The following is a 23,938-nucleotide window of genomic DNA, read 5'->3' as shown; positions in this document are numbered from 1 at the left end:
TGAATTCAAAAGATGAGTGGAGAGTGACTGCCCTTGACATCAGGGCAGCATTTGACCAAGTGTGGCATCAAGGAGCTCGAGGAAAATTGAAGTCATTGGGAATCAGGGTCAAACCTAGCACAAAGGAAGTCAGTTCTGGTTGTTGGAGGCCAATCATCTCAGCCCCCAGACACTGCTGCAGGTGGTGGCAGCATACTGGTTATGTCACTGGACCAGTAATCCAGAGGCCCAGGTTCATGCTCTGGGGACACGAGTTCAAATCCCACCACCTCAGCTGGTGGAATTTAAATTCAATTAATAATTCTGGAATTACAAGCTTGTCTAATGGTGACCACAAAACCATTGTCAATTGTTGTCAAAAACCCAAGTGGTTCACTAATGCCCTTTAGGGAAGGAAATCAGCCATCTTTAACTGGTCTGATCTATATGTGATTCCAGGGCTATAGCAATGTGGTTGGCTCCTAAATGCCATCTGAAATGGCCGAGCAAGCCACTCAGTTGTATCAAGCCACTACAAAGTCTAAAAGGAAGGAAACCGAATGGACCACTTGGCATCGACCTAGAAACGACAGCGGCACATCCAGCCCTGTCAACAATGCAAAGTCTTCCTGCATAACATCTAGGGTCTTGTACCAAAACTGGGAGAGCTGTCCCATTCCCTAATCAAGCAACAGCCTGACATTGTCATACTCACAGAATCATAACTTACAGACAACATCCGAGACACCACCATCACCAAAACTGGGTTTGTCCTGTCCCACCAAGAGGACAGGCTCACCAGAGATGAAGGCACAGCGGTATACAATACGGAGGGAGCAATCCTCGACATATGCTACAGACCCCATGAAGTCTTATGGCATCAGGTCAAACATGGGCAAGGAAACCTCTTGCTGGTTACCATCTACCGACCACCTCAGTTGATGAATCAGTACACCTCTGTGTTGAACACTGTCTGGAGGAAACACTGCGGGCAAGGGCACAGAATGTACTCTGTGGGGGGGTATTTCAATGTCCACCACCAAGAGTGGCTTGGTAGCACTACTTCTGAGTTAACCAAGTCCTAAAGGACATTGCTGCTAGACTGGGTCTTCAGAAGGTGGTGAGGGAATCAACAAGAGGGGAGAACCTACTTGACCTCACCCACACCAATCTACCTGTCGCAGATGCACCTGTCCATGACAGTATTGGTTGGAGTGACTACCGCACAGTCCTTGTAGAGACAAAGTCCAACTTCACATTGAGGATACCCTCTATCGTGTCATGTGGCACAGCCACAGTACTAAATAGGAGAGATTTCAAACAGATCTAGCAACTCAAAGCTGGGCATCCAAAGGCACTGTGGGCCATCAGCAGCAGAATTGTATACAACCACAATCTGAAGCCTCATGGTACCCCACTCTCCATTACCATCAAGTTGGGGGATCAACCCTGGTTCAATGAAGAGTGCAGGAGGTCGTGCCAAGAGCAGCACCAGACAACCCTAAAAATGAGGTGCCAACCTGGTGAAGCTACAACACAGGACTACTGACATGCTTAACAGTGGAAGCAACATGCGGCAGACAGAGCTAAGCATTTCCACAATCAACAGATCAGATCTAAGCACTGAACTCCTGCCACACCCAGTCGTAAATGGTGGTGGACAATTAAACAACTAACTGGAGGAGGAAGCTCCACAAGTATCCCCATCTTCAATGATGGGGCAGCCCAGCACATCAGTGCAAAAGACAAGGTTGAAGCATTTGCAGCCATCCTCAGCCAGAAGTGCCTACTGGATGATCCATCTCAGCCTCCTCCAGAGGTCCCCAGTCTTCAGCCAATTTGATTCACTACATATGGTGTCAAGAAATGGCTGAAAGCACTGAATACAGCAAAGGCTATGGGTCCTGACAACACTCTGGCAAGAGAACTGAAGACTTGTGCTCCAGAAGTAACCGCGCCCCTAGCCAAGCTGTTCCAGTACAGCTACAATACAGGCATCTGCCAAGCAATGTGGAAAATTGCCCAGTTATGTCTTGTTCACAAAACAAGAGCAGAACAAATCCAACCTGACCAATTACCACCCCGCTAGTCTACACTTATCAGTAAAGTGATGGAAAATGTCGTCGACAGTGCTATCAAGCAGCACTTACTCAGCAACAACCTGCTCTCTGACGCTCAGACTGGGTTCCACCAGGGCCACTCAGCTCCTGACCTCTTTACAGCCTTGGTCCAAACATAGACTCCAGTGGTGAGTTTAGAGTGACTGCCCTTGACATCAAGGCAGCATTTGATTGACTGTGGCAACAAGGAGCCATACCAAAACTGGTCAATGGGAATCAGGGGGAAAACTCTCCATTAGTTAGATTCATACCTAGCACAAAGGAAGATGGATGTGGTTGTTGGAGGTCAATTATTTCAATCCTGGGGCATCAGTGCAGAATTCTTCAGGGTAATGACCTAGGCCCAGCCATGTTCATTGTGATTGCACAATGTGCAACACCATTTGTAACTCTTCAGACACTGAAGCAGTCTATATCCATATGCAGCAAGACCTGGACAATATTCAGGCTTGACTCATAAGTGGCAAGTAATATTCGCACCACACAAGTGTCAGGCAATAACCATCTCCAACAAGTGAGAATCTAACCATCTCCTCTTGACATTCAATGGCATCACCATCACTGAATTCCCCACTATCAACATCCTAGGAGGTTACCATTGACCAGAAACTAACTGGACCAACCATATAAATACTGTGGCTACAAGAGCAGCTCAGAGGCTAGGAATTCTGCAGAGAGTGGTGTGCCTCCTGATTCCCCAAAACCTGTCCACCATGTGCAAGGCACAAGTCAGGAGTGTGATGGAATACTTTCCACTTGCCTAGGTGAGTGCAGTTCCTGCAACATTCAAGAAGCTCAACATCCAGGACAAACTAGCCAGCTTGACTAGCACCCTATCCACCTTAAACATTCACTCCCTCCACAGCAGCAGCAGTGTGTAACATAGACAGGATGGATTGCAACAACTCATCAAGCCTCCTTCGACAGAACCTTCCAAATCCATGACCTCTATCAACTAGAAGGACAAGGGCAGCAGGTGCACAGAAACACCACCACCTGCAAGTTCCCCTCCAAGCCACACATCATCCTGACCTGAAATTATATAGTTGTTCCTCACTGTCACTGGGTCAAAATCCTGGAATGCTCTTGCTAACAACAGTGTGTGTGTTCCTGCAACACATGGACTGCAGCTGTTCAAGAGGGCAGCTCACCACCACCTTCTCAAGGGAAATTAGGGATGGGCAATAATTCCTGGCATAGCCAGTGATGCCCACACCCCATGAATGGATATTTAAAAAAAAGTTTCTCAGGGTAATGTTCTTGGCCCAATCATCTTTTCCTGTTTCATCAATGACTGCCCTCCATCAAAAGGTCAGGAATAGGGATGTTCGCTGATGATTGCACAATGTTCAGTACCACAGACAAATCCTCAGTTTCCAAAGCTGCCCGCATACAGCAAGACAACATTCAGGCTTGGGCAAGTAATACTGATGCCACACAGATGCCAGGCAATAGCATTTTCAACAAGAGAGAATCTGTTTTCTCCTTGACATTCAACTGCATTATTACCTAACCTCCCTCCATCAACAGCCTAAGGGCTAACACTGAGCAGAAACTTAACTAGACCAGCCACATAAGTACTGTGGCTACAAGAACAGGTCAGAGACTGAGAATTATGTGGAGAGTAATTCACTTTGACTTCCAGAAATCTGCACACCATTTACAAGGCACAAGTTGGGAGTGTGATGGAATACTTTCCACTTGCCTGATTGAGTACAGCTCCAACAATGCTCAAGAAGCTCGACACCATCCAGGACAATGCAACCCGCTTGATTGGCACTCCACCCACAATCATTCACTCCCATCACCACCGACGAACAGTGGCAGCAGTGCGTATCATCTACAATATGCACTGCAGGGACTCACCAAGCTTCGTTAGACAGCACGCTCCAAACCCACGACCACTACCATCTGGAAGGATAAGGATAACAGACATGGGAACACCACCACCTGAAAGTTCCCCTCCAAGCCACTTGCCATCCTGACTTGTTGTCAAGAAATTGCAATATTTTTCTTTTGGAAATATCAATGTCATATTATGTATTGGGAGACAGGCTGTTGTAAATATGGTAATTAGAGTAAGAGACAGACTGACTGCAAGAGTCTAAAACCAACAGTAAGAAGTGGTTTTGATATGTTAATCAACCAAGAGAAACTTAAATCAGAATATTAAATAAAGCAATAACAGCAATAGTTTTGAATTGAGTTGTTTTGGTTCAAAGGGGGATATATGCAAATTGTAAAAGGTATAAGTCAATAAGGTAAAAATAGGGTAGTTTTATTTTTTGTAAAGCCTAAGAGCTAAAGAAACGAGTTTAATCAGTTTTGGGAAGAAAGCATTTCTAAAGAGACTGGTTGAGACAATAGAGAGATAAAAGGGAAGGAACATATTTAAGAAAATACTGAAGCCTATGTGGGGATAGCTGTTTCAATCCCCAGAAGACAGCAGGATGGCTGGTCAGAACTCCCAGAAGACAGTGTAAACAAGGCCAGGCCTGGAGAACCAGTTGCTGTCAGCTTCAGAAGACACCCCAAGGTAAAAGGCACGTGATGGTAAAAAATTATTGGAATTCTATAGATTTTAAAATCTATAAGGATAGTTACTGAACAGAGAATGGGAAGGTTAGCTCTGAGGGTAGTTAAGTTAAGATCTTTTGGAACCGTTTTAAAGTACTGTTTACTGTGTGCATCTATTCATGTATTTAAGTGTAAATGTTTTTTTTAAATAAACATTTACTCTACTATAAAATCATTACAAGTAGTCAGGGACATCAGTTCCTGATTTCAGGACCTCTCCTCCTACTTTACAATTGCAAAAACTGTATTGGCAGCTGTTTGAAGCTTCCCCTTGGGACTCGGACAACTCAGCATTTACCATCAGTTGTGTCTTAACACTTCGAAATGTAGGCCGTTCCTTCACTGTGGCTGGGTCAATATCCTGGAACTCCCTCCCCAAAAGCACTGTGGGTATAACTATACTGCACGGACTGTAGCAGTTCAAAAGGGCAGCTCACCACCACCTTCTCAAGGGCAGTTAGGGATGGGCATTAAATGCTGACCTAGCTAGTGACACCCACATCCCATGAATGAATAAGACAAAACACTCAAGAAGCTCAGTACGATCCAGGACAAAGCAGCCTGCTTAATTGCACTTCTTCCACCACTTTAAACATTCATTCCCTCCACCACTGATGCACAGTGGCAGCAGTGTGTAACATCTACGAGATGCACTGCAGCGACTCACCAAACCTCCTTTGACAGCACCTTTCAAACCCACAACTTTTATCACCTAGCACAAGGGCACCAGACTGATGGGAACACCACCACATGCAGGTTCTCCTCCAAGCCACATACCATCTTGAGTTGGAGCTATACTGTTGGTCAAAATCCTGTAACTGCTTTCCTAACGGCACTCTGGGTGCACCTACAGCACATGAACTTCTGCAGCTCAAGAAGGCAGATCGCCACCTCCTTCTCAAAAGCAATTAGGGATGGGCAACAAGTGCTGGCGTCGCCAGCAATGTTCACATCCCATGAACAAATAAAAAAACTTAAGTGAAGAGGTCACACACAGCAATAAAAAGGGACATTGCTAGCCACCAGTCTGTGTGTCTTAATAAGCTCATTTTATTTTAATTAAATAACATAATAATATTGAACTTTCATAAGAAATGATCAGGATATGAGGTTATGGAACTGATGTTAGCTGTAGATTAAAACTCGTTTAAGCACCTACTGTGGTCAGGAGCATAACTTAAAGTGTCAAGCCACTTATCCAGTTTATGCTGGCTTTGAAGCTCAACCCAAATCTGCTACTCAATCTCTTCATTCTAATATGAAGTTATCACAATATAGCTTGGCTTTGAAATGAAGAAACAAGTTTGTAAGAATGCACGTAATCATATGTTCTTACTTGTCCCTCAGTATTTTCACGAATGGTTTCAATAGTTTTTTCAAGCTGGGACTTTTCTTTTATAAGGTCGTTGCTGCGACTTTCAACATTTTGCATACTTTGTTTTTCATTGCTGATCTCTCCCTGGAGCCTCTCCATCTAAAATAAAGAAATAGCATATTTTTTTTAAATCTAGGATGCAATTCTACAGAAGAAAAAAATTTAAAAAAGAGTGACAAAGTTATAAAGCTGCAATAAACTTAATTAATTATTCATTAAAACTAAATAAGTAAGGAATTTGGCAATTTTGGTTGTAAACAATAAGTGCTAGACAACGAGAAACTCAACAAAGTTTATTTTTTGGGTCTCACAGAAGGTTTGCTACTTTCACTTCTGTTATCAAGTCAATGTTATTAATTCAAGGGCTAGTTACTAAGTTGCAGTTAAGTGTTGCATTGCACATTAGTCAGCTGGCTAGACCAATGACAAAGAAGCCAAGTGGCTCATCTTATTACATGGCATATAATGATTGAGCTCTGAACTGCATGAATAGAGCCTCACTCACCAGCACCTGAATACTGTGGACAGGGGAGGGATGGTTGGAAGGTTCCCCCTTTTCCACTTCTCAACTGCCCACAAGAGATGTGTTTTAAAGAAGATATGCTTTAATCCCCTTTAGTGCTGTGACACTCAAGAACAGACGAAAGACAGGTTTTCTCGTAAGTTAAAAAAAATGAAATGTTTATTTCTCAACCGCATTTATTCACAACAGCACCTACTCACTCGCGCACAGACGCACACATCTCAGATGCAAAAACATATATATAAGAAAAGGTGATTACAAAAGAGGTGGTATATACAAAAGTCCAAAAATTCGCTATCATTCTTGAGTCTTTCCAGGTAGAAGCTAGAAACATTGCAGGCCTGATGATCCTTTTTTGGTTTACTGAGGAAAGTGAGGGTTGAAAGTTCCTGGTGATGAATTTGTAGTGGCTTACTTCTTGCAACAGCAAGTTTCTGGCTTTACTCCAGTTGAGGTGCAGTTGAGCCCCTGTAGTGAATATCTGGCTTATTCTTCAAATTGGTAGAAAAACAGCTAGCCCCACCCCTCTGCCTATTAATGGATTCTAGGTAGGGTTCTTCCTTTGCTGAGTGGGATCTCATCCCCCTGTGGTCTCTTCTCTCAGAATGACTAACTGATGAGGCTGCTCTCGAAATGTCAATGTTTATCACAAGCTGGTGTCAGGTGACCATAATATCGGTGCTCGACAACATGAGCATTAGCACACAATGCAGTTTGAGCCTCATCCATTTGTATCTCCTTGTGATATAATGGGTTTTCCTCACACCTATTCTGTGGAATTTCATTCTGCAGCCACTAAGTTTGTAGCATCATTGTGCATTAGTTTCTGTCGGTATTTGGACAATAGCATCTGTTAAATCCACAGGAGATCTATTCCATTTTTAATGACTTCTCAAGGGAATGTTTCAAAAGATAATTTACATTTTAATGTCCTGACCAGACAAGCAGACTAACTTCCAGCTTTGGGTTGTTTCATTTGTATGTGGCAGGCACAAAGGGAAGTCACCTGACCTCCTGACCCCATCTTGTTTCAAAGTCAATTGCCCATTTTCCATTCTGTTTTAAAAGTGAAGAGTTCATTTCCCATAAAACCACAAGTATAACTGAGTGGGCATGACAATGTTGGTTAGATTTATAGAGAACTGACTAGATTTATAGAGAAATGCCCACTTTTCAGTTTGGAAACAGGTGCTTAAGAGTCCAATAGGGAGTATGGCACATGTGCTCTCAGTCTATGTTAGAAGTGCATCACCACCATATTGGTTAGAACGCCCTGTAATTATCTAGGATAGCCACCCGAAACAGAGATTTAGGCCCTCTTTCCAAACCAATCTGAGTTGCAATGTAGTTTTCAGGACGCTTTGCTAAATTGGATTTTGATTCAGTGCAGCAGGCACTGTGCTTGCTGTAGTCACTTTTCTCAGCTGCATATCAACAAAAATAGCTATCCTTAATACGATTGCGGGTAGCTAGAATCAAACAAGGCAAGTATACATTTTTATACTTGCCCAAATGTGGAGCGAGGAGTAAGTGTCTCCCACATTAAAACTTTTGGCCACTGTCAGCCTGTGTTCACCCCCACTTCTGCTTGCATTACCCTTCTCCTATCCTCTCCAATTGTCACAACATTTCTGACTTAATTTTCCTCTCCTAGATTCCTGTGTGAATTATTGTATCACAGATCCATATGCATCATTCCCAAAAATATCCTCTTCTAACCTCTTTAGACTGCTTTTTCTATCTTCACAAGATTCCTCTGGTCAAAATCACAACTTACACCCCCCCATTACTTCGTGACACTGTTACGACTTCCTCTTACCCTCTGAACCTGGATCAGATTGTGTGAAAATCTTTCTGTGCTGTCTGACCTATGGTTGATCTTCAAATACATTGTCCTGTTCATACATCAACACAGCTGCTTGCATCCACCTCTGCAACATTACACATCTCCACCCATACTTCATTCCCACTGTCATCAAGTCTATGAACTTTTATTGCTCCAGGCTTGATTTGTCAACTCCAGCATGATGCCACCACCAAACACATCTTCTCTTCACCCCCCCGGCGGCATTCCGTAGGGATCGTTCCCTCCGGGACACCCTGGTCCACTCCTCCATCACCCCCTACTCCTCAACCCCCACCTATGGCACCTCCCCATGCCCACGCAAAAGATGCAACACCTGCCCCTTCACTTCCTCTCTCCTCACCATCCAAGGGCCCAAACACTCCTTTCAAGTGAAGCAGCATTTCACTTGCATTTCCCCCAACTTAGTCTACTGCATTCGTTGCTCCCAATGTGGTCTCCTCTACATTGGAGAGACCAAACATAAACTGGGCGACCGCTTTGCAGAACACCTGCGGTCTGTCCGCAAGAATGACCCAAACCTCCCTGTCGCTTGCCATTTTAACACTCTCTTGCCCACATGTCTGTCCTTGGCTTGCTGCATTGTTCCAGTGAAGCCCAACGCAAACTGGAGGAACAACACCTCATCTTCCGACTAGGCACTTTACAGCCTTCCGGACTGAATATTGAATTCAACAACTTTAGATCTTGAACTCCCACCTCCATCCCCACACCCTTTCTGTTTCTTCCCCCTTCCTTTTGTTTTTTCCAATAATTTATATAGATTTTTCTTTTCCCACCTATTTCCATTATTTTTAAATCTTTTATGCCCTGCTAGCCTTTCCATCCCCACTGGAGCTGTACCTTGAGTGCCCTACCATCCATTCTTAATTAGCACATTTGTTTAGGTAATATCACCACCTTCAAAGCCTCTGTGTTCTTTTGTCTGACATCTTTTGATTATCTGCTCCTATTACTGCTTGCTTGTCCCTACAACCACACCTCTCCCACCACCGCCCCCCCCCTCCCCAACCTTAAACCAGCTTATATTTCACCCCTCTCCTTAGATTCACTCAGTTCTGTTGAAGGGTCATGAGGACTCGAAACGTCAACTCTTTTCTTCTCCGCCGATGCTGCCAGACCTGAGTTTTTCCAGGTAATTCTGTTTTTGTTTTGTCAATATCCTCCTAGCAGGCCTGCCATCCTCCATAAATTCCAACTTGCCTAAAATTCAGCCATCTATATCCTCTTCTGAACTATGGCCCACTCAACTATTATTCCCTCTCTTTGCTCAACTACATTGTTCACCATCCTAATAATGCAAAGAATTTAAAACTTTCTCACTCACCTTCAAATCTCTCCATTGTCTTATTACACCATCTTACCTTAATCACTACCAACATCATGATAAATATTGCCCAATATAACTAACTTTTTTTTCCTGCGCATCTCCCCTTCTTTTAGCTCATCACTGGTGGGAGTATCTTGAGCTACCACAAACATCCTTTACTTCCACAACTCAATTCCACTCTGAAAACAGGTCCATTAAAACAATTTGACATTACAAAAAACAAATCCCCATCAGCCATCCTGTTGTTTGAGAGAGATTGCCAATTAGTGTTGAAATTGAGGCATTACTGTGCTGTTATTTCCACGTCTTTTCAACTTGAACCCAGGGCACAGGAGCAAAAAGCCAATGTTAAATCCACCGCACTAGTCAATCACCCCCTAACCACTGATTATGAGAGCTCTGTATTCTTTTGATTGTTGATGTTAAGATGGTGTAATGAGGCCATGGGGCGATTTGAAGGTGAGTAATTTTTTCATAAGTCTCCCCTGTTTCCTTCCCTTATATTTTGTAGAGCCCATTACTCTTCAAAGATTTGCCATGTCAGGTATTTTTTGTTTGTTGCTAGCTCATGGGTACAAATTCATCTTGCAAGCCTTTGAAGGTATTCCTTTATCCTCAACGAATTAACATTTAAAAGTTTCAAATAAAGCAGAATGTAAAGCCTGGCTCTGTAACCTCCCTCCTGCCCTACATACCCTTTAGCTATCCTTTTCTCTGTCTCTGGACTTTTGTACATTCCCTCCTCTCTTTCCTCTGCCACTGGAGGCCATTGCTTTAGCCATCTAGGGTCTGGAATTTCCCCCCTGAACTTTTTTGCCTTCAAGAACCACTTTGAACTCATGTCTGACCAAGGTTTTAGAGGCGCAACTAATATCACCTTCTCTGGCTTGGTGGGCATTATTTTGGTTATTTCTTGGAAATGCTTTGGCAATTTTTCTAAACAAAAGGTGCTAAATGAATGCAATAGTTGTTGACACTGTTCCTGAGGATTTAAAGACAGATATTTTATTTGCTACTGCACAATACAAAAATACAGAGTTGTCTGCTCACCATTTATCAGCCAAAGATTGTTTCTTACTGACAAAAATTACGTTACAACATTTTTGCTAAAGTGAATGACAATAAATTGATGCTATGGAAAGCACACCTTAGCACAGACAACTATTGTTGCCATAGAAAGGAATGTAAGTAAAACCATAAAGTGGAGGGGAAGAGAAATTTTAAGCTGAGGACCAAGCCTTGATGTTTCAGATAGTAATTAATACCACCTAAAGTTATGTCACAGCTTGCTAAGCCAACTAAAATCTCGATTCAGGTTATTTCCCCTCAGTTTCGAAACATGATCCACTTTCTTGAGGATATGTACATGTGTAAAAGCTGAACATTAAAAACTAGATCCAGATATAACAGAGTAATGGGGCTCCTGCCCGCGGATGGCTTTTAATACAGACGAATGTTATGCGATTCATTTTGATAGGTGCAATTCAAGCATCTTTTCACCACGCAGAGTTGCCTGAAGGTTGCTCAGTGACAGAATTGTTTAAGGGGGAGTTTTGTCAAAGGGTTCATGACCAATATCACAAGGCTACTGTGAGACAAAATAGGATATTAAAATTTGTTGCTTCAGCAATTAAATGTAAAAAAAATTAAAACCTTTCCTTGTACAAGGTCTTGATCAGATTAAGCCCATCTGTTCAGAATCATGGTTTCACATTTGATCCTGAAATGAGCTTCCGCCCTCATATCTGTACCATCATAAAGGCCACTTATTCCCACCTCTGTAACTTTGCCCGTCTGTTGCTTTATTATTAATTTACAGGATGTGGGCATTGCAGGCTTGGCCAGCATTGATTTCCCATCCCCAATTGCCTTTGAGAAGGTGGTGGGGGGCTGCCTTCTTGAACTGCTGCAGTCCATGTGGCGTAGGGACACCCACAGTGCTTTTAGGGAGGGAGTTCCAGGATTTTGACCTGGCGACAGTAAAGGAACTGCAATATATTTCCAAGTCTGGATGGTGAGTGGTTTGGAGGGGAACTTGCAGGTGATGTTCCCATGTATTTGCTGCCCTTGTCCTAGATGGTAGCGGTCGTTGGTTTGGAAGGTGCTGCCTACAGAGCCTTGGCGAGTTTCTGCAGTGCATCGCATAGATGGTACATTGCTGCCACTGTTCATTGGTGGCGGAGGGAGTGAATGTTGGTGGAAAGGGTGCCTATTGAGCAGGCTGCTTTGTCCTGGATGGTATCAAGTTTTGAGTGTTGTTGGAGCACATTCATCCAGGCAAGTGCAGAGTATTCCATCATACTCCTGACTGGTGCCTTGCAGATGGTGGACATGCTCTGGGGAGTCAGGAAGTGTGTTATTCACAGCAGGATTCCAAGCCTCTGACCTGCTCTTGTAGCCACAATATTTATATGGCTAGTCCTGGTCAGTTTCTGGTTATTGGTAACCCACAGAACGTTGATAGTGGGGGATTCAGCAATGGTAATGCCATTGAATGTCACGGGACGATGCTTAGTTTTTCTCTTGTTGGAAATGGTCATGCCTGGCACTTGTGTGGCACAAATGTTACTTGCCATTTGTCAATCTGGATGTTGCCCAAGTCTTGCTGCTTTTGGACATGGACTGCTTCAGTGTCTGAGGAGTCACAAATGGTGAACATTGTGCAATCAGCAAACATTCCTACTTCTTACCTTATGATGGAAGGAAGGTCATTGATGAAGGAATTGAAGATGGTTGGGCCGAGGACACTACCCTGAAGAACTTATGCAGTGATGTCCTGGAGCTGAGACAATTGACCTCCAACCACAATAATCTTCTTTGTGCTAGGTATAACTCCAACCAGCGGAGAGTTTTTCCCTATTCCCATTGCCTCCAGTTTTGTTGAGGCTCCCTGGAGCCATACGTGGTCAAATGCTGTTTTGATGTCAGGAGCAGTCATTCCCACCTCACCTCTGGAGTTCAGCTCTTTTGTCCTTTTTGAACCAAGGCTATAATGAGGTCAGGAGCTGAGTGGCCCTGGTGGAGCCCAAACTGAGCATCAGTAAGCAGGTTATTGCTAAGTAAGTGCTGCTTGATAGCATTGTTGATGACTCCTTCCATCATTTTGCTGATGATCTAAAGTAGATTGAGGGGGCAGTAATGGGGCCGGTTGGATTTGTCCTGCTTTGTGTGTACAGGACATGCCTGGGCACTTTTCCACATTGTAGGGTAGATGTCAGTTTTGTAGCTGTACTGGAACAGCTAGGGATGCAGCAAGTTCTGGAGCACAAGTCTACAGTGCTATTGCTGGAATATTGTCAGAGCCCATAACTTTTGCATTATCCAGTGCCTTCAGGCATTTCCTGATATCATGTGGAGCAAATTGAATTGGCTCAAATCTGGCATCTGCGATGCTGGGGACCTCCAGAGGAGGCCGAGATGGATCCATCCACTCAGCACTTCTGGCTGAAGATTGTTGCAAATGCTTCAGCTTTATCTTTTGCACTGATGAGCTGGGCTCCTCCATCACTGAGGATGGGGACGTTTGTGGGGCCTTCTCCTCCATTAAATTGTTAATTGTCCACCACCATTCACGACTGGATGTGGCAGGACTACAGAGCTTGGGTCTGATCTGTTGGTTGTGGGGTCACATAGCTCTGTCTATCACTTGCTGCTTATGCTGTTTGGCACTCAGGTAGTCCTGTGTTGTAGCTTCATCAGGTTGACACCTCATTTTTAGGTATGCCTGGTACTGTTCCTGGCATGTCCTCTGGCAGTCTTCATCGAACCAGGGTTGATCCCCTGGCTTGCTGGTAATGGTAGAGTGGAGGATATGCCAGGCCATGATGTTACAGATTGTGTTTGATACAATTCTGCCGCTGCTGATGGCCCACAATACCTCATGGATGCCCAGTCTTGAGTCGCTAGATCTGTTCAAAATCTATCCCATTTAACATGGTGGTGATGCCAAACAACACAATGGAGAGTATCCTCAATGTGAAGATGGAACTTTGCCTCCACGAGGACTCTGCGTTGGTCACGCCTACCGATACTGTCATGGGCAGATGCATCTGTGGTAGGCAGGTTGGTGAGGATGAGGTCAAGTATGTTTTTCCCTCTTGTTGGTTCCCTCACCACTTACCATACACCCAGTCTAACAGCTATGTCCTTTAGAACTCAGCCAGCTCTGTTGTGGTGCTACCAAGACACTCTTGGTGATGGACCTTGAAGTCCCCCACCCACAGTACATTCTGCATCCTTGCCACCCTCAGCTCTTCCCCCAAGTGGTGTTCAACATGGAGGAGTATTTATGCATCAGCTGAGGGGTGGGGGGCAGGGAGGCAATATGTGATAATCAGCAGGTTTCCTTGCCCATGTTTGACCATGAGGCTTCATGGGGGATCTATAAGGTATGATTCAGTGAGTATGACTACATAGGGCTGTTGCTTGATGAGCCTGTGAAATAATTCTCCCAATTTTTGCACAAACCCCCAGATATTAGTAAGGAGAACTTTGCAAGGTCGATAGGGCTGGCTTTGCCATTGTCCTTTCTGGTGCCTAGGTCGGTTTCATTGTTTTATTGACTTTTTAGTGGTTTAATACAACTGAACAGCTTGCTCGGTCATTTCAGGGGGAACCTAAGAGGCAAGTGTGTGTCAAATGTGTGTCCTTCGCTAAAGGGCATCAGTGAACCAGATGGGTTTTTTACAGCAATCGACAATGGTCATTTAAATTCCAAATTTTTACTGAATTAAATTTCCACCATCTGCCGTGGTGGGATTCAAACCCAGGGCCCCAGAACATTACCCAGGGCTACAAGCCTAGTGACAATACCACTATGCCACCACCTCATGCGTGCCTTGTTATCTCCAAACTCAACTACTACAATACCCTCCTGGCTGATTTCCCACATTCAACCCCCCCCAAAAACATGAGGACATTCAAAACTCTACTGCCCTTGTCTTAACTCGGAGCAAGTCCTGTTCTACCATCACCCCCATGCTCGTTGATGTCAACTGTAGAATACAATGTTCAGTCTTGGTCCCCTCACGTGGTTGATATCCTAAAAATTCAGATGAGGCCCACTCAACTGACTAGTAGTTTAAGGGTCCTTAGTACAACAAATTGTATATTTATATAGTGCCTTTAAGGTTATGAGACATCCCAAGCAACTTCAGGAGCATTATAAAACAAAGTATGACACCAAGCCACTTAAGGGGATATTAGATCAGGTGGGAAAAAGCTTGGTCAAAGAGGAAAGAGCTTAAGGAATGTTTTAAAGGAGGAAAGCAAGGTAGAAAGACGGAGGGGTGTAGGGAGGGAATTCCAGAGCTTGAGGTCTAGCCAACTGAAGGTAAAGCCATCAATGGTGGAGCAGTTATAATTGGGAACGCATAAGAGGTCAAAATTAGAGGAATGCTAAAATCCCAGAGGATTGAGAGGCTGGAGAAGATTACAGAAATAGAGGAGGAGCAAGGCCATGGAGAGATTTGAAAACAAGGATGAGAATTTTAAAGTCAAGATGTTGCTTGGCTGGGAGCTAACGTAGGTCAGTGAGCATGGGGTGATGGTGGAACAGGACTTATAACGAGTTAAGGCACGGGCAATAGAGTTTTGGATGACCTCATGCTTACGGAGGATTGAATATGGAAAACCAGCCAAGAATACATTGTAGTCGTTGAGGTTAGAGATAATAAAGACATGAATGAGGACTTCAGCAGCAGATGAGCTGAGACAGGGCAAAGTTACAGAGCTGGAAATAGGTAACCTTGGCACAAATATGAGGTTGGAGACTCATCATGGGGATCAAATGTGACACCAAGGTTGCGAATAGATTGTTTTAATTTTGAATGCTGCCAGAGTGATGAAATTGGTAGTGGGGAGAGAAAACAATGGCTTCAAGTCTTCCCAATTTTTAATTGCGGGAAATTTCTATTCATCCAGTACTGAATGTCAGATAAGCAGTTTGATAATTTTGGAACAGTGGAGGACTTGAGAGAGAACTAGTTTGGAGAGGTGTGGCTTTTTAGTTTGGAAAGTGTCACTTTGAGGAGGTATGTATGTAAGGAAAAGCAAGGATTGTTCAGGGGGACTAGGGATGCAAGAATAAGTTACATCATAAAGCTAGATCAGATGCAAGGAAATGGTTCCTTTTGCAATAAAGAATCTCTGGAATACATTGCCAGCATGTGCGTGTTACTCAAGTATACATTTGCTGCAAATATCCAAGATGAGCTGAACAACATCTGCAAATAGTAAACTTCTTAACCTACAAAAGGTTGCTAACTCCAACTTTGTACCACCAGCCATTATAATCTCCTGGAGTTATCTCGATTGTCTTTGTGGGTTGGAGAAAGATGTCCTATTTCACCCTGCTCCCAGTGCACCATCACCCCCAATCCCCTCCCAAATTAGCGTTTCAGGAGATAGCATAAGAGCAGTGGGTTGGCTTGGGAGCAGGTGGCTGGGGGAGGAGGCAGCAGGGGGTTAACAGTTAACTATGATGGTATGTTGATGTCTGAGAGTTTAAATGACTTAGGGTGGAGCTGCTCAAAGTACCAGGTGTACTTCCACTGTCCTTTTTGTATGTTTACTCTGTACTGTGATATATGACAGACAACTGACACCTTTTTTTTAAGTCTCTGGTTTTCCTTTTCTAGCTCCAAGATCTTAAAGTTACTGTCATCTGTAGAATCCATGATACTACGAAGCTCATCCACAGTTTTCAGCAGAGCCTGGTTTTCTTTCTCCATCTTAAGCAAACGACTAGAGGTCAATTCATTCACTTCCTGGCCTAGAGACTTGTGCAGCCCTGCAAGGATTTTAAAAACAAAATCAGGCTGAATGATTCACTAACATGTTAATGAAGAATTATCAATAGTTTTTACAGCCACAGAACAGTAGTTTCCTGTCTTACTAGTCTAATTTAGCAAATTTGGTATATTAGAAATCGGTTTCAGTCAAATCAACTGAAAAATGTTCAGGCCTTTAATCTTAAAATTTATATATACATTTTGAGCTAATAATGAGTAGGTGTATATCACACAAATAGTTTAAGTATCAGGCAAAACTCTTGAAAGTTTTATCCTTCACTTTCCCATAATGAGTTTCTCCATCCTTGCCTGACAGAAGCGATCAAAACTTGCTTCCACCAATTCTGTTCTGAATCCAGTCACTAGAACCTGTGCAAGTGCAGTCCAGAGATATCTCAGTTTTATTTTTCTTCCTCCCTGGTGTTTTCCCATAATCAAGTAGTTGAGATTGCGAACTGAATGGTCCAGGAGATCAATGGCATGAGTTGTCTTATTACTGAACAGTGTCATGGATTGACATTCCAATGGACTGTCCCAGTGCAATCCGGGTTTCCCAAAATTCTAATAATTGAGTAATTAATACAAAACCAAAATATTGCAAATGTTGGAAATCTGAAACAAAACATACAATGCTGAAGAAGCAAGTCAGGCAGCATCTGCGTAGAGAGAAACAAAGTTAACATTTAGGTCGATGACCCTTCATCGGAACTGGAAAAAATTAGTTAGAAAACAATTAGGTTTTAACAAAATACAAAAGGGAACAAACAACAGGGGAGGTGGACAGGAGGAACCCTATTGTTGTTCTAGCAGCTGAGGCTGAACTAGAGTCTGATATAAGTTCAACATATCCTCCTTACTCTTGTACTCTATGCCCCTATTAATAAAGCCTAGGATACTGCATGCTTTTTTAACCTGTCTCAACCTGTCCTGCCACCTTCAATGATTCAGTCACATATACACCCAGGTGCCTCTGCTGCTGCACCTCATTTAGAGTCGTACCCTTTAGTTATATCGTCTCTCCATGTTCTTCCCACCAAAATGAATTACTTCACATTTCATCTTTGATGAAATGCTGGCACAGTGGCACAGCTGGCTTCACCAGCTTATATTTCACCCCTCTCCTATTTTTACTTAGTTCTGTTGAAGGGTCATGAGGACTCGAAACGTCAACTTTGTTCTTCTCCACCGATGCTGCCAGACCTGCTGAGTTTTTCCAGATATTTCTGTTTTTGTTTTGGATTTCCAGCATCCGCAGTTTTTTGTTTTTATATAAATAGACAGGTAATCAAGTGTCGATTACAGCTGGGGTTCTGCTGGAGCTGGGCAGGGAAAAGACATTCTCACACAGAATCTATTGGTAGCAGCAGAAGCAAATCCTTCTGAGGAAAAGACCATTTATCAGAGCTGACTAGACTGTATAACGGAGTTTATTTAAGGGATCAGGCAAAGGAGTATCTGGAAATCTGCTGTCTGGATTCAGATGACTGGAGGGAGACAGGATTCATCGAAGTGTGCCTTGCTGGTAATTGTACCTGGAAGGCTCAGATTGAGTGGAACAGTTGGTGAAGGCCCTTGGAAGATTCGACCCAGGGTATCAATGAGTGGTGAAACTCTGTCGCAGAGCTGGGAGAAACTTTTGAACTACTCTTGGTGCTACATGTGTGCCAGTAGCAATTGTGGTGTCATTTAAATGTTAAATTTATTTTTCTGTTGAAGGCATTTTCAGGTTAAGCAATGCTTGAATTATGTTGATTTTGGTTCATTCCTGTTAAGATTACAAAAGTGGAATCTTGTTCATTGGTTTCTTCTATGAAGTCGTTTGGGAAACAATTTTTCTTTCTTTTAAGTTATCCATCTCTATGGAAATCATAACACATCACACTGCAGGTGTTGATTAAGGAAGTATGTCATCCACTGAATGTGGAAGCTGGTGGGTTGGAAGGTGAGGACCAAGACATCGGGGGACCTGTTGCAATATCTGGCCAGCAGCACCACCAGAAGTGAGCTGCTGGTTAAGAGAGGGATCTGGAGCGGCACCTCAATCCGGAAAAGTGCCTGTGTCCGAAACCCCTGTGAGTATTGTGGCCCCCTCATGCTGCCAATTAATTCAGCCACCCATGGCCCGCCAACCTCTCGGTATTGGCACAGCCACAGTGTTGCTGGGCTCTCAACACAGCAGGGCCCATGTGATGTCAGAAAAGTTGCAGAGCTGTGGCCTTTGATTGGAGCTTTAATTAGCTGCCTTGCCCACCTCCCTGGAACTGGCTACTGATTCCTCTGACAGTTCGCTCCTGGGAAAGTGGTCAGAAAGTAGGAAGTCATCCTGACAGGGTTTCTTGGTACTTTCCTGGCCCCACCTCAAACCTGTCTGAACAGATCTGGGAAAATTCAGCTCATTAACAATTTTTTTCTCTATACATGCTTCTTGTGTTATGAGCAATTAATGTTACTTTATGATACAAAATTAGCTGCACATCAAGAGAAACGAGCTAAAGATGTATGCTAGTACAAGAGCCAAGTACTGCAGATACTGGGAATTTGAAATAAAAACCGAAAATGCTGGAAACATTCAACAAGTCTGGCAGCATCTGTGTACTAACAAAGCGTCATTGATTTGAAACATTTCTCTCCCACAGGTGCTGCCAGACCTGCTGAATATTTCCAGCATTTTCTATTTTTTATTAATATGTATGCTTATACTATTAACTGATTTTCAGAAAATTAACATAAATGGAGGAATACAAAATCAAAGTATCCAATAAAATGATGTGGAATATATTTTTTGGAACTGCTGCAATTATGTAAATTGACAAAAATTATCCTGACAAATTAATCAATCTAACATGTTTAACATGACTTTGCTTACCCTCAGATAATTCATTAGTCTTGGATAACTGTTCTAGTTCCCAGCCCAAGTGCAATGATTCATCCATGCTCTGTTTCTGAGCCATTTCAAGGGTCAAGTTTTCTTCCATTAACTCCTCAATGCGCTTTCTGTCTGTGTCACGTACCTTCAAAGAGAAAACACAGCTCAAAGGAATCCAAATAGCACCTTGTAAATGAGAGACAGATTGTGTACTGAATTAGAATATGAAGAATGTTAGTACAAAGAAAAGTCATATTTATAATATGAAATATCTGTAATATATGATGCAATAAACACTTCCTGTCTAGTTCATAGTTAACTTCAAGTGCCTGACATTTGAGGTAACAGTACTTCTGTCACATTCATCATGCTTGGGTATTGCTTTTAGCTTATACTGACTGTAAAGTATTTATACTTGCTACTATACCCCTACCAGAAAATTTTGACATCATTTGCGCTCAACAGTGCTCATTTATGTTCATCTGACATCATTTGCACTGAAAAGCAATCATTTAGCTATCATTGCAATTAGCAAACAACTGACATCATTGTCATCAATTGCCATCAACTGCAGTGCTCAAAAATTTGCGATTTGCAAAATTAAGCATTCTAACACCAAAAACCATCATGGAGTTTATTCTCCATATTTCTGAATTTCTATAGCTTCAATCATCCTAAAATTGAGCTAACTTTAGAAAAATCAGACACTGCTTTAACATAAAAACAAAAACAGAATTACCTGGAAAAACTCAGCAGGTCTGGCAGCATCGGCGGAGAAGAAAAGAGTTGACGTTTCGAGTCCTCATGACCCTTCGACAGAACAAGTTCTGTCGAAGGGTCATGAGGACTCGAAACGTCAACTCTTTTCTTCTCCGCCGATGCTGCCAGACCTGCTGAGTTTTTCCAGGTAATTCTGTTTTTGTTTTGGATTTCCAGCATCCGCAGTTTTTTTGTTTTTATTACTGCTTTAACATATATGTTTTGAGAAGCTAATTTTATGTTTTTCTTCATAATCTATAACTAGTGCAGGGTGGGGGAGAGAAGCATCAGAGAAGCTAAGACTCATAACCATCATCCCGCATGTTTTCTTCCCAGGACATCAATAAATGAATTAATAAAATGAGTTAAGAACTGATGGGGATCCGGTGGTGCTCTCAGCATGTACAGTGGAAAGATTTTTTGGACTAAATGAAAAAATAAAATAATCTCTGAATTTAAGTTAAGTTGCTTGGGGTTTTCAATGCAGGTTGCTAATCACATTTGACGCCTGCGAATGCCTAATTTTGGAGCCATCAGGCACCTTTCGCATTCGAATCTTTGATGTCTTCGATCACATTTGATGTCAAAGATAGAAAAACACTGCTGACTGCATTAAAATCTCATTCCTAATTAGAACATCTGATGTCAAATGACCACTGATATTGGCTGAGCTCATTTGAATACAAAAATGATGGCAATATTTTCTGGTAAGGACTTACCTTTCAGTCCTCCCAATTTTCGGTACCACCGCTGCTCCTCAAACCTCACTTTCATAGGTCTTTCCCCTAAGTGGCAATGCAAGCATGTTCTATTAATTTAATATTCATTATTTAATTATTTGAGCCGTACGTTCCCTGAGGGCAAGCTTTACTTTGCATTTATGTATCAAATATTATTGAATTTGTCTCAATTTTAGAAATTTAATCAAATATATTTTACTTACTTTGCCTGTTTTCTGCCTTTGGAACTTGCTACTCACATTCTTTCTACACCCTCCCCCCACACCTGAAATCCACTTGTGGTACTGTCTGGTTCCCTTCTCATACCTCCTACCTGCGGTCTGACAGTTGCCCTGCATGCCTACAACCACAAAGGAAGCATGAAGCATCTGATCACCCCTCTGCTTCCTCACCATCAAAAATTAATTAACTCACACTTCATGATATTGAAATTTATTTGTCCTTTATCCATTGCTCACTTTATAAGTCTCTTCCTGTATTTTGGTGCAGTCCTCACATTGTTAGCTACAGCCCCAAATTTGATATCATCTGCAAATTTTAATATCATCACCTCAATTCTGGAGCTCAAATCATTTATGTATGAATCCCAGTGGGACACCACTTCCACGTTCAGTCTGAGAAGTTTAATACTTACACATAGTTTTCTGTTTTGTAGCTATCTTTTAATCTATTCTGTTACCGCACCCTGACTCTGATGCCTGGACCTTTTGTCATTAGTCTCTCACATGGCAACAAGATGACAATAGCGACTGTATGATCTTACTTACTACGAGTAATGTCATGAAAAACCCACTTGAGAAACAGATATCCCTTGAACGAAACAGTTTATATTTCAACTGCTTGTGCACAAAATTTGATTATCCACTAAGGATATGTCTTACTCATTTTTTGAAGGAAATTTATCATCCACATAAAAACAAGACACCATAATCTGACATAGAATCGTTTCTTTCAATCAGGTGATTTGCTGTATGCAAGATCCCTTGTAATACACCTAAATAATTACTATATATTTAATAGAAATAAACCCAGCAAAAGGAAATTGACACTTACCATCTCCATATCATGCAGTTTAGCCAATAACTGTAGGTTCTCTTTTTCAAATTCATGCAATTTGTCACAACGTGCACGGGCTCCTTCAAGTTGGTCTTCCAACATTATTTTTGTCTCTAACAAGATTTTATTATCTTCTTTTAACTCCTGAAATTTTTAGTTACAAACAATGTTAACAAGTTCTATTTCAGAAGGAAATGTTAACTGCTGTTCATTCTATAACCCAGCATACCTCAGTTCTTGCTTTGTAAAATTCTATATCATGGAGTCGATCCTTATATCGTATAACTTCACTTTCAAGCTTATCAACTTTAATTGCTTTCTCACGCAGTGAATCAAGCTCATCACGATAGGCCCTAGCAGAGCGAGCATCAGATAGAAGTTGCAGGTTCTGGCAAATAAATGCACAATTACATTTCAAAACACAGTGGGGAAAACAATTGTTTGAGAATTCTTTCTGAGAAGGCTTTTTAAATAAAGATTAAGAAGCCCAAAATTAATTAATAGCTGCAAGTATGGCTGTAGCCGGAATGTTTCAATTTCAGGTACTATTTCGGATTTATTAGTATACTAAGACAAAATTGGGATAATTTCAGTTATTGTTAAACATTGCTACACAGCAAAAATATATACAATTTGGAAACAGTTACAATAGTTACTCCCAGAGTACAATTTACTAAGTATACTTTACTTACATATGCAAAACAATTCATCTGATGTTTAAAATGGGCCATACACACCTCTTGTTGTAGTCTTTTTAATTCAACTTCCATCTGTTCCAGCTCCTGCTTAGAGTCCAACAGTTGCTCGGTCTTCTCCTCCCTTAAAATAAATGAAACACTCATACTCAAAAAAGCAGGATTCATTTTTTTTATAACTGGGAACAAAACAGACATCAGTCCTGATATCCAACAAATCTGTACGACTCTATAAATGTATAATATGCAAATAAAAATAAGTTGAACATGCAGAACCACAAAAACATAAGAAATAGGAGGAGTAAGCCATTCGGCCCCTCAAGCCTGCCCCGCCATTCAATAAGATCTGGTCTGCCCCAGGCCTCAGATCCTCTTCTGTGCCAGCTCCTCACAGCCCTCAACTCCCCAATATTTCAAAAATCTTTCTACCCGCTCTTTATATACTTTCAGTGATCTAGCCTCCACAACTCTGAGGTAGAGAATTCCAGACCTTCACTACCCTCAGAAGAAATTCCTTCACATCTCAGCTTTAAATGAGTGAGCCCTTATTCTGTAATAACATCCCCTAGTCGAGATTCCCTACTAGCGGAAACGTCTTCTCAACATCTATCCTGTCAAGCCCCCTCAGAATCTCGTACATTTCAATAACATCACCCCTCATTCTTGTAAACTCAAATGATTAAAGGCCTAACCTGTTTAGCCATTCTTGATAAGTCATCCACTTCATCCCAGAAATCAGCCCAGCGAACCTCTTTTGAACTGCCTCCAATGCCAGTCTATCCTTTCTTAAATACGGGGACCAAAACTGTACACAGCACTCCAGGTGCGGCTTCAGCATCACCCTGTACAGTTGTTACAAGGCTTCCCTATTTTTAAACTCCAACCCCCTAGCAATACAGGCCAAAATTTCATTTGCCTTAATTAGTTGCTACATACTAACTTTTTGTGTTTCATGCACAAAAACACCCAAATCCCTCTGTGCTGCACTTTTTTGGAGTCTCTCTCCATTTAAATGTCTTTTGAGTCTTCCTACCAAAGTGCATGACCTCACACTTTCCTACATTAAATGCCATCTGCCAAGTTATTGCCCACTCCCTCAACCTATCTGTATCCCCTTGCAGATTCCTTATGTCCTCATCACAACATGCCCTCCCACTTATTTTTGTATCGTCAGCAAATTTGGATACATTATACTCTGCCCCTCCTTCAAGTCATTAATATAGATAGTAAATAATTGAGGCCCGAGGGCTGATCCTTGTGGCA

At 42.3% G+C, this 23,938-nt stretch overlaps 1 protein-coding gene across 7 annotated transcripts in view; it reads right to left on the bottom strand.

Moving 5' to 3' along the window:
• Positions 1 to 23,938, bottom strand: part of LOC121292611 (girdin-like) — a 334,505-nt gene that overhangs the window by 169,398 nt on the left and 141,169 nt on the right. For all 7 annotated transcript variants that reach the window (XM_041214804.1, XM_041214830.1, XM_041214822.1 and 4 more), the window contains exons 9-14: positions 22,718 to 22,799; positions 22,210 to 22,368; positions 21,978 to 22,124; positions 19,426 to 19,570; positions 16,374 to 16,558; positions 6,013 to 6,150 (exon numbers count right to left, since the gene is read on the bottom strand). In XM_041214804.1, coding sequence (XP_041070738.1) covers positions 6,013 to 6,150; positions 16,374 to 16,558; positions 19,426 to 19,570; positions 21,978 to 22,124; positions 22,210 to 22,368; positions 22,718 to 22,799 — 856 coding nt within the window. The remainder of the gene's footprint in view (positions 1 to 6,012; positions 6,151 to 16,373; positions 16,559 to 19,425; positions 19,571 to 21,977; positions 22,125 to 22,209; positions 22,369 to 22,717; positions 22,800 to 23,938) is intronic.

Source organism: Carcharodon carcharias, chromosome 2 (genome assembly GCF_017639515.1).
Source record: "Carcharodon carcharias isolate sCarCar2 chromosome 2, sCarCar2.pri, whole genome shotgun sequence".
In the NCBI taxonomy this organism is placed as follows: domain Eukaryota; kingdom Metazoa; phylum Chordata; class Chondrichthyes; order Lamniformes; family Lamnidae; genus Carcharodon; species Carcharodon carcharias.
The sequence above is the reverse complement of the archived record's forward strand: the minus strand, read 5'-3'. Positions and strand labels throughout refer to the sequence as shown.